This window comes from Polistes fuscatus, unplaced genomic scaffold (assembly GCF_010416935.1).
Source record: "Polistes fuscatus isolate 324 unplaced genomic scaffold, CU_Pfus_HIC Scaffold5, whole genome shotgun sequence".
NCBI lineage: Eukaryota > Metazoa > Arthropoda > Insecta > Hymenoptera > Vespidae > Polistes > Polistes fuscatus.
Window position 1 is genome coordinate 10,914,363 of NW_025113129.1, and position 13,794 is coordinate 10,928,156.

At 29.8% G+C, this 13,794-nt stretch overlaps 1 protein-coding gene across 1 annotated transcript in view; it reads right to left on the bottom strand.

Moving 5' to 3' along the window:
- LOC122522127 (regulating synaptic membrane exocytosis protein 2) overlaps positions 1-13,794 on the bottom strand; it is a 135,974-nt gene that overhangs the window by 92,267 nt on the left and 29,913 nt on the right. The window contains exons 6-9 of the mRNA XM_043642938.1: positions 9,366-9,585; positions 7,898-8,099; positions 1,083-1,290; positions 366-704 (exon numbers count right to left, since the gene is read on the bottom strand). Coding sequence (XP_043498873.1) covers positions 366-704; positions 1,083-1,290; positions 7,898-8,099; positions 9,366-9,585 — 969 coding nt within the window. The remainder of the gene's footprint in view (positions 1-365; positions 705-1,082; positions 1,291-7,897; positions 8,100-9,365; positions 9,586-13,794) is intronic.

Below are 13,794 nucleotides of genomic sequence, written 5' to 3' on the forward strand. Positions count from 1 at the left end.
TTCTCGAGTGACTCGTGAAATAAAGGGACAATTAAAAGTTTCTTAAAAAAAGTTCTACTCTAATTAGAAAAAGATAGAATTAATTTGATTATACTAAATTTTTCTCTTAAGTATTTCCTTTTCTTTTCTTTTCAAAGTTTACTCAATGTCAATTTTGTATGCAAAAATTAATCTCAAAAAAGAAAAAAAAAAAGAAAAAGAAATAAAAAGAAACAATCAAATTGATTGAATTAATCGTTCGACGTTGAGTAAACTTCGAACAAAAAAATTGCATATATTTTTATTTCTTATTTTATATACTATATATAAATTTATATATATATATTTTCTATCGAAAGAGAAAATATTTGAAGATTCATAGTCACCTTTATGATGAGGTTGTTGAGGACTGGAAATGGAGTCCTGTTTTGTTCTCCATTGGGTTTGCGAAGTAATTCGTCTGGACGGGACGGACATCGACGTAACCGGTAATCTTTGTTGTTGTAATTGTTGTTGTTGCAATTGTTTTTGTTGTTGCTGTTGTTGTCCTACCATAATCGTCGAAGTCGTCATTGTCGTAGTACTAGGTGCCAAAGCAGCCGATAAATTTCGCGAAACTATCAATTCAACTTGAGACTCCTGTCTCGATTCCGCGATAATGTCGTATACGTCCTTGAAGCTCCTACCCTGAAGAGATCTGCCATTCCATTTGAGTACCTCGTCACCTGTAACAATTGAAAAGATTTCCGATCTCCGAATTGGCTGTCCCTTTTCCCTTTTTCCAATCGATTCGTATTCCGTTCATTCATTTGAAAACAAAACCACACCAAAATTTATTAAATTATAACAATTATTTATTAATTCATAACAAATTCTACTGATTTTAAATATAACAGCTAAAGTTAATAATTAAAAAAAAAATAAAAGATTGCACTGGAGAACTGATATCCGCTCGTAAATACATAATACAAATCATTTCATTGATATATTGTACTTCTTTTTTTTTTTATATTTAAATTCTACTATAAAATATTTAAATATGTATATTTAATTTATGTTATTATAATATTGTTATTTATTATTATTATTAAATAAAATCTTACCGGGTCTTAAGTGACCATCAACATCTGCTGTACTACCCTTCTTGACTTTTTCGATAACTGCACCCCTAGAACCATCTTCTAAGAGTATCCCACCGACGACCTTGAGACCGAGTATACTTGTACCGGTTTCAGAACCCAAGGACTTTCGTAAGACCATGTGTCCGATTACCTTCTGACCGTCTCTGCTTACTTGCCAGGAGAAAGGATGCTAGACAACCCGGAGAATCGTTTTGTTTTTCCATCTAATCTGCCTTTTTATTTACTATAATATATTATAATACTTTTTGTATACGAAACGACGTTACGTGTAAAATTACTAAAATTTTGATCACCAATGTTTATTCTAATATTCAATTATTTTAACACATTCATATGTATATATTATATATTGTTAAAAGATTTTTAATTCTAGGAATGAGACACGTTGAACGTCGTTTTGGCTAATTGTTTTGTTTAATTAAAAGTGATCGTGAGTATAATTAGCGTGTAACGTTGTACTAAGAGAAACGTCCTGTTAGATTTGATATTCAATGATTATTAAAAAATGACAAGGAACAAAAAATCGTTATTCGAAGCTTAGAAAATATTTGTCAAGGTTCTGTGGGTAAAATAGATCAAAAGTATTTTTCAGGTAATATTACAAATTATTTACCCTTTCGTAACATTTTCTTTTTTTTTTAAGATTATCTTGTTTCCAATTGTAAAATTGCGAGATTAAAAAATGTTGACCCACTTTACATATTTTAATAATATTGATACGTTTAAATAAAATAAGACGTTTCTCTGCACATTGAAAAGCTGTGAAAAGTTTTGATAGTGGAAAAGAGTTCGTGTGTCAAACATGCATATATTATAAGTACACTAATTAAAGCAATTCAAGCGTAAGAAAATTACAAACGTCATTCGTATCAATAATAATAAAAAAAAAAAAAAAAAAGATAAATAAAAAAGCATACGTGCATACACATACTTCCGAATTATTTGTTTATCCAACGAAAAATAAATATAAAGAGCAAAGCTGCAAGCATCGAAAAATCGATTTCCTTTCAAATACACGCATACATACACACACACGCACAATGCTGAATATTTATAAAAATCTACAAAGCCACATGACACACGCACACACATGTTTGCATAAAAATGCGTAAGCAATAAGTGCTAATAACAATCAGTGTTAATAGCAAAACGTACGATTAAAAGCACGCCGTGAAAAATGATTAATTAATGCAATGTTCGATCATGTTACATGTCATTGAAAAAGATAATATAAAAAAATAACTATCTCCATCCCTATAAAAAGTAAAATAGTAAAATAAAATAAAAAAAGAATAAAACTTTATGCGCTTTGTTAAAAACAATTGAATTAGATTCGAGTCGTATGAAATATAATTTCGACGAGAAGTGTTTAAATATTCGTTCGATCGATTTAATCAAACCTATCCTTGATTTTGATTTTATTTAATTTAATATTAACGTTTGATCGATAGTTCGAATATAAATTAAAACAAAGTTAGGTGGATAAAGGGGAAAAAACGAAACGACGAAGTGGTTTTTGTCGATCGGAGATGGAGGAATGATTTAAAAAAAAAAAATATGTCACTCGAATAAAATTAATAATAATCCTAATCATCGTGTGAAAGCTAAGCATATATATACGGATAAATACTTTTGGAAGAAGATTTTTCTATGACGAAAAAAAAAAAGGAGATTAGGAAGAAGAAGAAGAAGAAAAAGAAAATGAAGGAAAGTTGAAAAGATGTTTGGTCGAATCATCCAATTAATATAGATTGATATGTGTATTAAACACATACGTACACATACAGAGGGATAGAGGGATATAAACATACACAGATACACACACACACACATATTTATATATATAAAATACAAATATATAAAGATATCAAGAATGTTCTTCTTGAAAGGGTCGATGAACCGTGAAAGAAGAGTCGAGATAGAAAACTGAGCTTTAATCTCGTAGAAAAGCACGGCTGCCGTCGGCGTAAGTAGTACACATCGAATGTATATATACTTTCTCTTATGCACACACATACTAGTTAATGCACACACAGGTAGGTAGGTAGGTAGGTAGGTAGGTAGATAGAGAAAACTACAAATTGAGATGTAGATATAAGTGTGTATGATTTTGTTTTTCTTTTCTAATACGCAGATCCTCTACAATGCAATAATATTTTTGCATCGAATATGAATTATGAATATATTCAGTAGGGAGCACTCGACTGTTTTTTTTCCTTTTTCATACTCTCCGTATAATCCTATATAGTTTTATTTTATTTTATATTATTTCTTTTCTTTTCTCTTTTTTTTTGTTTTGTTTTTGTTATCTTGTTCTAAATATCATTTTATTCCTTTCTTTTTATTTACAGAAGCTACGACTTTTTACCGATGATGTTGATTCGATTTAGCTCGTAACGAAAGAATTCTTACGATTTAAATGATTTTTTTCTTTTCTTTTTTTTTTTTTTTCCTATTTTTATGCGATTGAAAGTAACGAAATACAATGGGAGTTCATACGTACGTGAACTTTCGTGCGTATCGAAATCAACGACAGTTAACGAGACCCCTCTTCTCCTACTACGCTTTCGAAATATACTTTGGAATGATTCCAATTCGATTAATTATGAAACAGGAACGCTTCTCGAGGGAACTTCGGGTACCTAACACCATAACCACCCCTCCCCTCTCTCGCGACACTTTTAATTGGACCCTCGAAATCGGCGGTATGTTCTTCGATGAAATTACACCATAATTTAACAACGCGAGATGGACTCTTCACTTTTCCAAATCGTTCGTTTATACGTCAATACGAATCGAGAGTAAAAATGAAGAAAATTAAGAAAGAAGAACAAAGAGAGAGAAAGAAAACAGGGGGAGGGGGTATAATTGAAATGTAATTTTGATGGGAAAACAAACGATCAATATGAAATCGTTTACAGCAATTTTCTCGAACTATCGTACAAATTGCTTCTTTTTTTTATCAACGAATACGATCGATCGTGAAATTTACGTTAGTTAAATATTTTAAATCAATGATCACGATTTATCATGTATATGTAGAAGGAAGAGAAAAAAGTGAACATTTGTTATAATAATAATAATAATAATAAAAATAATAAAAATAATAATATGAATGACGTCAAGATGTAGGAGGACGAAAATGTTCATGGGTTTTATATATACGCTGGTAAAATGATACTCCACCTTCTCTCTCTCTCTCTCTCTCTCTCGTGAGAAATTCTACTCTTTTGACTCCCTTTGATCACTTTGCAACGCGATATCGATCATTACGTCTTTTCTACGTTAATAAACGAAGTGTGCTTAATTTGCAAAGAGTGCTCGCCTATACGCTCTAACTATAAGTGGACTATAGTTTTCGACGAAGTTGAAAAGGGAAAGAAATTTTTGCGAAAAATTTCATATACAAAGCAATCATACACGCGCAAAGCAAAAAAGAAACAAAAACAAACGAAACAAAAAAAATGTAGAAACGAAGATATAAAAAGAAAATAAATACGAACGCGAATCCAAAAAAAAAAATAATTATGTTATATAATGTTTAAATATATATTTTTTTTTGTTCCAAGGATAAAAGAAACGATCAAGAAACGAGGAAAAAAATATAGACAGATGGATAGACGGAAAAGGAGAAAAGTGAAGGGGAGGGTAAAGAGGGGTGGTTTCTCGAGGCCGTTTTACGAGGTCATCTAATAAAGATAACGGATAATCGAACTGTCGTTACCCGTCGGTAGCACTCGCGCCAAAGAACGAATTGACAAATACATATGCTCGATCTTCAACAAGCTAGCAGAAACTATCGGGAAAATCGAATGAAAAATATATATACAGGTATATTGTTATGTATATAGAATGACAGTAGAAAGATGATGATGATGATGATTGCCAACCAATTTCCCGTTTATCCCTTCCTCGATTATCACACCAGTTAACTTCTCTATACGTGCAATACACAATCAGCAATAATTTAATATTTAATATAATTAATTGAAGGGACAATAAAGAAAAAAAAAAAGAAGAAAATATATTCATAATATATTTATACAGAAAAATTAAAACTTTTGTCCTTAAGTTTGTATCATGGAAAATTTCTTTCAGCAATTTTTTTAATAATTATTATTAATAATAAAATGTATATGAATTTGTAATATAATATAAATGTTGTATATTAATTAATTTATTGCCGATCGATGGTGCAATTAGAAAATAGAATTAAATGATAGTATAATAAAGAAAAAAAAAAAAAAGAAGAAAGAGAATATATATATAAATTTTCACATTGCACACACACACACACACACACACACACGCACACATCTACAACTAAAATATATATGTATTGAAATCAGCCCTTAATTCATAAACAACAGCGCAATTAAACTTCTACATAATGCAATTAACTTAACGTAACTATATGTATAAATCTTATCTATCTATCTATCTATCTATTTATCTATCTATCTATGTATGTACATAACATACTATTAAAAGTTTAGCTAACTGATTCTCCGAATCAGCTAAACTAGGGAAAGAACGAGATGAACGAAATGAACGAATCAGCCCCGACTAATCGAATGTTGAGAAATCGAGTGCAATGAAAACTCGTTAAAAAAAGAAAAAAAGAAAGAGAGAACTATGCTTCGGAAAACAAGAAACTATGCTATGCTAATATTTTTTTGTTTCTTATACAATTAAATTTTAAGAAAAATAAAAGAACAATAATTTATCTCGATGAAAGTAATGAAAAGTTTTTGTTTCTTAAAATTCCCATAGTAATTTCTTTTTACGATCCAATGAATTAAAATTGTTCAGCATTTTTGTGTGATAAATTCAATAAATCAATAGATTAGAAATATTTTTTGAAGAATATCGTAATAGTTAAGATTTATATTATGAAATATTTCGTGTTAGACGTACGAATAGGGCCAACGACGCATTTTCATGACAACACGATGAGAGAATGATGATGACGATGACAAGATGATAATGATGAGATGGAAAGGAGAGAGAGTACAAAAAACTAAAGCGCACGAAGCCTTTCAAGCTCGAAGGAGTTAAAAAGGGTTTATCGAGCAAAAGAGGTTTATCGGTCACAGAGCTAAAATATGTATATGTATATGTATATGTATATAAAAATAGTATATATATTTTATGTGTGTGTATATACGTGTATATGTAGTATTTACGAAGAAGAGGTCCTCGAAAAAAAATTATTCGAGCGATACCAAGAGAGCTTCTACCATTTAAAAAAATAAATAAATATTATATATATATATATATAAAAAATAAAACGAAACGATTATATAAATAAAACTAATACGGAAAAAGAATAAGAAATAAAATTAAATTTAGACAAAAATTTTACTACGAAGAATGAAGCCCTTTTTAACTATACACAATGACCAACCATATGGGTTTTTTATTTTTGTTTAACTAGAAACTTGTCAGTCACTACGTGTAAAACGAGAATGCAAAAGAATAAGAAAATTATCGAGATTTGTTTTGTTTAAATCTATTTCTCATTCTAAAATATACGTAACAATTTATCACGAAAATATAAATTGATTAGGGAAATAAAAATGACTAGTATCAAGAGAAGAGAAACTGTACACACTACTTCTAAAGAAAAAATTACGAATTACGATTAAAAAAGATGCCGAGCAGCTAATAAAGCGACGATAATATTAAACAACAACGAAGTGGCTTATTGTTTAAGTGTAAAATTATTTAGTCGATACGTCTTTCCGCATAGATTTGTATTGTGAGTATAATTAAAAAAAAAAAAATATATATATATATTTGTTTAACAAGGGAAAAAAATAATAAATCGATAAATCAATAAATTAAGCAGCGAAAGGACAAATTACTTTGTCTCTCTGCAAATGTTTACGTATAAATTAAAAATCTGACAAAAGAAAAATATTAATAAGTACACACAAATAAAATATAAAAGCAGCAAAAAGAAGTATATAACAAATACGAAGTAAATAAAAAATGGCAGCGTGTAAAAGAGACTGAATTCCACTTTGGACGATCTGCGCGCCTAATATTTAATAATTATTATAGTATAGTATTTTAAAAAAAAAAACCACTTGAGTAATTATTTAAAAGATGGACACCTATTTTTCACATAAATTGAATTAAGTTTAATAAATTAACATTATGATCAATCGCTTATATTATTTATATTTATCAAAGATTCAATAAATTTCTTTCTTTGAATATATTATATACAATAAATATAGAATATACCATGTATATCACATACATCATACATATAAATATTCGTGTAAGAAAAAAACTATTAATAGATCAAAAAAAAAAGACCCCTTTTACTCGATCCACCGTTACCATCGATCGGTTCTTTTTTTAACGGTCTACTATAATTAGATCATTGATCCCTCTCTCCCTCCCTCTTCCAACCCTTTTTCTAATTTCGATCGACTTGGAGAAAATTCGAGATTTTTCAAGGCCAACTTTTTGCATTTTGTATATTTTTTAATTACTTCTCTCACTTATGCATTTCTTTTATATATTATTTTCTTTATCGTACTTTTAATTTCTTGATTTATTATTATTATTATTATTACTATCTTGTTGTCGTTTATTTTATTATTAAAACGAACGAACGTTACGTAAAATTTCTTCCCGGTCGATCGATCTGACGATGCATATCGATATCGCATGTTTCACTGATTGATTTAATTGTGGGCTCGTAAATGGGTCGTTGATTTATCATTTTTCGTTAATTCGAGGAATAGTTCTCAGCCTCGTACCTTGGGCAACTCGCCCCTGTTGCTTTCTTCACTGCTCGTGAAGGTGCTTGACGTGTCTATACCGGAATCTTTAGTTGCGCTGTCCTGACTACCTTGCCGACAGTGATCGGCAACTTCCCATGACCAATTATCTTCCTGATGGCTCCCAATATTGGTCCCACCGTAAAATCGTACCGTCTTTTTCCCCCTTCTTTCCGTGAACCTGATCAGACACAACTCCCATATAAAATCTCACAGTTTTCTATTTATTATCGATCTTTCTTCGTTCTTCGTTCAATTCATTCTTTGCTCTTCTTTGTTACATTTTTCTATTTCTTTCTCTTGAATTTTTTTTTTCCCCCAGGAAAATTTTTCGATATTTCGACTTGGCGCCGTTAGTCGGTAAAAAAGAACAAAAGAAAAGAAATTCGAAAATTTCGCGATACAAAGTAAATTTATTTTATTATTTATGAAAACAAACACCCGTGATTTTGGATATAGAAAAATGTTTCGAGTTAAAAATAATGAATAATAATGAATTGAAAAAAAAAAATAATACGTTTAAGATCATTCTTGAAACATAATTCCGTCAATATGCGAGCTACCATTTGTTGAAAATATTTCCAAGATCTTAACACGTAGTACTTAAGACGATCGATTGATACATAATCGAAGTAATAACCTACGATTAATATCGCATAAACCACGAACCGTATCAACTTTCTAAAGGTTATGGATGATCATACGGTCATTTAGATCAGCTTCTTCTAACGAGCGTTAAAGTGCCTTACGTTGGTGGTTTTATACGCCTCGATGCCACCCCATCCCGATGTCTTTGATAATAAAACTTAGTAAAAAAAGGAAGTGAATAATAATAATAATAATAATAATAATAATAAAAAAAGAAAGTAAACGACCGTTCGCACGTATTCTTTTTCTTTCTTTAACACGGCCTCGATATCCTTTCCACTTTTAATTCTTCAAAGAAAATACGCGATCCACGGTATTTCGAATACGGGTCGAACGCAATCGAGCAAGAACAGAAGAAAAGACTTTTTTCTTTTTTTGTTTTCATTTTAATCGACCTATTATCTGAACTTTAAAAAAACAAAATCATCTCAACGATTATACTTATATGTTAATAAATTAATTTCGATTTGTTTCAAATTCGTTTGATAAAAACAAAAATTAGTTCACCCCCAACTCTAAAGAGCGAGGACAAAAGAAAAGATTTTTTGTATGTTTGATTTTAATCGACCCTTTGTTTCTACTTTTAAAAAGTCATCTCGCAATAATATTGTATATATTAATAAATGATAATTTTTGTTTGAAAATTCGTGAAGATAATCGACGGTCGCGTGAAATCAAAAATTCTTACTTTTCCTTCTTTGTTATTATTATTTTTTTTTGCATATCTACATACTAACAAAAAAGAAAAAGAAAATGAAAACAAAAGATGGCGTAGGGTAACCGACATTTTGAAACGCACCTCCTACTGTCGGCGCGCCATTCGTCGCCATTCCTCCGGAAACTCCGTCTGACGATCGTGTTGAGTTCTTTTCGTGGCTCTCTCGGTTGATGATTGCCATTAAATTCGATATTGATAGTACTCGTAATGGATAGTTGCCCATTATGGGTAGCATTCTTCTTCGTACGTGTATCCTTGCTCACAGCCATTGGACCATCCATCTTAGGGTAGTACTCCTTTCCTATAGTTTACACGTATATATTACGTCACCCAACCAATTTTTTCCCTTTCTCCGTTTTTATTTTTATTTTTATTTTTTTATTTCTTTTTTTTTTATTTTATTTCACTTTTTATCTCCTTTCTTTATTTTTCTTTTATTTTTTTATCGACCGGATGATATTTATAACTCTTCGGTTTGAACGTTCCTCTAATATCTTTCTCTATGTGATTGTTTCTCTCTCTTTTTTTTTTTTTCTTTTTATTTTATTTCTTTTTTGTCGGGAAAAGATATCGTAAAGAACAATTGTGGTGCGATATCGTAATTCCACAATTGTGATTACAATTTTTGTTTCTTTTTTATTGTCGTAATTAATTATATTTAATTTCGTAGGAATATAATTAGGATATTTTTAATTGAACTTAAAAAAAGAAAAAAAAAAGAAAAGGAAATAAGGGATCTTTTTTTCGATATTTCTAATAATTTATGCACCCTGCTGCAATATTCTTCCCTCTGTCAATCGACGCAAAGATTAATTGTTTTTCAAAGAAAAGATTCTAAACCACCAACACATTTTTTCTCTACTTGTGTGTTCCTCCAAATTTCATATCCTCGTCTTTTTTTATGGCGTTTTTGAACATCCTCCACCTCCTGTCCCACGTCATCACAATTTCCACCAATAAGAAATTTCATCTCGTACGCCTCACGAAATTTTTGTAATTCGAAATTTCAAAAAACATTGTCAAGAAATTTTCTTATGAACGCAAAATGTTTGCTTTGTATAAAAACTACTACAATATAGTAATAATATAAGTATAGTGTGTTTCATGATATACCATAGCTCAGCTGTATGGGGATTAACAGGCACGTGTGTGTATGTATGTCTATGTCTATACGCGTGAATTAACATAATACATAAATTTGTTTGTTGTGTGTGTGTATATATATGTGCGTGCATAATCGTGAGTATACATGTATACATCTATTATATAAGACACAAAACATTAACATATAAAAGGTGTTCCAATTTGTGTGTCCACAAAATTTTACCAAACGTTTTTTTATAAGTAAAAAAATAAGAACAAAATGTTAGATAAACATAGGCTCTTCAATGATTTAATTAAAATTTATAACAAAAATACAAAATGATAAAAAACCGGTGTTTCCTCGAAATACCATAAGAGCATATTGTCGAAATTTATATGAATATGCAACGATAACGTATACAAAACTCACTTTTTACCTGAAAGATAAACTGCATACTTTTTATTAAATTTTGAACTAAATGAATTGCAATAAGAATTGATAAGAAATTATTATTTCGACAGCATTTATAAATCCAATTAGATAATTGTATAGTACATTACACCATACCAGTACCTGCACTAGTTCAATAACTTTTACCAAAGTTAACCAATTCCTTGTAAATCAACTATACAAACGGTAGAAAGAAAAAGTTTATCAAACCGAATTAAATTCGCAATGTATTTGTTGCAGTTAAGGAATAAAAATCTTATCTTTTAATTTAATATATATTTTAATTTAAATTTTATATTTATTTATATATTTAATTGTAGTTGTCTTTTCGTATTTTTATTACAACTTTTTACTGAAACATTTTAAAAGCCCACGTTTGTATAAGATTTGATTTTCTTATTTTTTAATTATAAAATAAGATGGTAAAATTTTATAGAAAATTACTAGGACACTCTTTATATAGATATATATATATATATATAAAATGTTATATACTCAATCGTAAGCGTTTACGATTAATTGTCCGATGCGTTGGCACAAAGAAAAAATATTTCAAGCGACGTTCTCAAGTGATGTTACATGATATGTATGTATGTATATGTATACTAAATATGTATAAAACTAAATTACGTAGCAAGGGATTTGTGCGTGTTGAACAAAGTGTAATAATAATACGAGTTAGAGAAGTAAACGAAGATAGAAGCGTCGACTGGAATCAACTCGAATGGAAAATACTCAAATGCGAAATCACAATGTCTAATAATGTTAATATAGCATATGCTAATTTAATTATTATCATTTTCGTAACAAACAAAAAAATCTGACTTTCTCTAGAAATTTATTCGATTCATGAAACAACTTACTAACTTGTACACAAACATTTTTAACGATAATTAAAAATAAATAATAAAATTATAATTATTTTTTTTGATATATTATAATGATAAATTAAATTGGACAAAAATTGACCAATTGAAATGTTGTTTTTTTATAAATCGATACAATTATTGTATGATATTTTCTTGCAAGAAAAAAGAAAAATAACAGAACAAAAATACGAAGTCGTCGTAAAACGTACAAATAAATACGCATAGGAATAGATAATCTTTCGAAATGGAAAATCTGTAATCGATCGATCGGGTGTTGAGCAGTGATATACGTGTTACGTGACAAGAGAGAGAGAGAGAGAGAGAGAGAGACAGAGAGAGTGAAGTGTGTAAATAGAGACAAGAGCATATATATATATATATATCTGTGCACGATTCGTAGTAGCCGTCCAAAGTAGAACAAATCAAATCCGTTGCAATTCTGCCGAGCGGTCGTGTACCCACCCACACTCATACACACACACACACACACGCACACACGAGCGCATAAAATTGTTTCAACAAAATAAAAACCAAAAATATATATATATATAAATGATCGTTGCGTTGTGCTTTGTTGAAAACGCGAAAACAATCGACCGCAATGGACGCGGTCAATGAGCGCGAAAAATTTTCCCAATCCGCAGATTTATTTACAGATTTATTTATTTATACGCGTATAAACAACGACAAAAGGGAAAAAAAAGAAATAAAAAAAAAGAAAAAAGAGAGAGAAAATCAAAACCACCCGACATTTCGTTGCATTTCTTTTTCTATTGTTTGTTCTCATTCTCTCTGGCAAATTTTTGACTCTCGCGTCGTCGATTAGCCGCGAACTTTGACAAAAAACTACGAGGAGAAGGAGGAGGGGGAGGGGGAGAAAAAAGAAAAGCAAAAGAAAAAAAAGGAATAGAAAAATTGACCCAATCGTAAGCTCGTTTTCGTTCTCCCTGTAAAAAAAAAAAAAAAAAAAAAGAAAAAAGAAAATAAAAACCCTCTCTCCACCCGTCCGCTACCGCCGCCGCCACGAATTTGACGATGGAAATCGCACCGTAAATGGTTAGACCGAAAAAAGTATAAAAAAAATAAATAAAACAAGAAAAAAAGGGTCACATGCGACGACAAGAAAGATTCTATTTTCTGTCTCTCTCTCTCTCTCTTTACCGCCGGCATCTGCCGCGATGCGACGGAAATAACAATAATAATAATAATAATAATAATCATAATAATCATCATAATAATAATAATAATAAAAAGAGGAAAGAAGACGAGAGGGAGAGAGAGAGAAAAAAAAAGAAAAAAAGGAAGAAAAAATAAGAAAGAAAAAAAAAAAGAAATGGAAACGAGAACGCGACGACAACGATCCTTTTTTCCCCTTTTCATTTCGGGACGAAATTTTTCTTTGCAAAAATTCGCGCGACAGCACCACGCAAGAGACCGTTTGGCAGATGACGTACACACGCACATGCATACGCACACGCAAGTTAGGTTTACGCATACATGTATATATATATATATATATATATATATAAACATTTTTGTATTGTCTTGTTTATTATATATGCATGTATGAGTGCTTTGTAATATTATTGCTAAAAAAAAATTGACATACGTGTAGTAACATACATGTACTTCTTCGTGAATAAAATAAAAAAAAAAACATAGAAAATGTGCTGGCAATCACGATAACGCGACCAAATCATAAAATACCAAATGGAAAATGTATTTTATGATTAATTTAACAATATAAATAGATCTGTGATATTAAATAAATTATATAAAACAAATATTTATTCTTATTTTTGGAATTCTTGTTAGTGAAGCTCACTTTCGTAATTATCAGCACGAATATTAATTAATTATTTAATAATAATAATAATATTGGATATTAATATTAATTATTATTATTATTATTATTACTATTATTATTATTATTGTTAAATATATGCGATGTAGCGGAAGACGATCTGCCTTATGTAATATTTATATATATATATATATAAATATAAATATAAAATATATATTTGGGTACATTGTGTGTGTAGTTTGCAATTTGATTGAAATATACATAAAAAAAAGAATGATTAGGTAGGTACCCCGAAGAATTGGC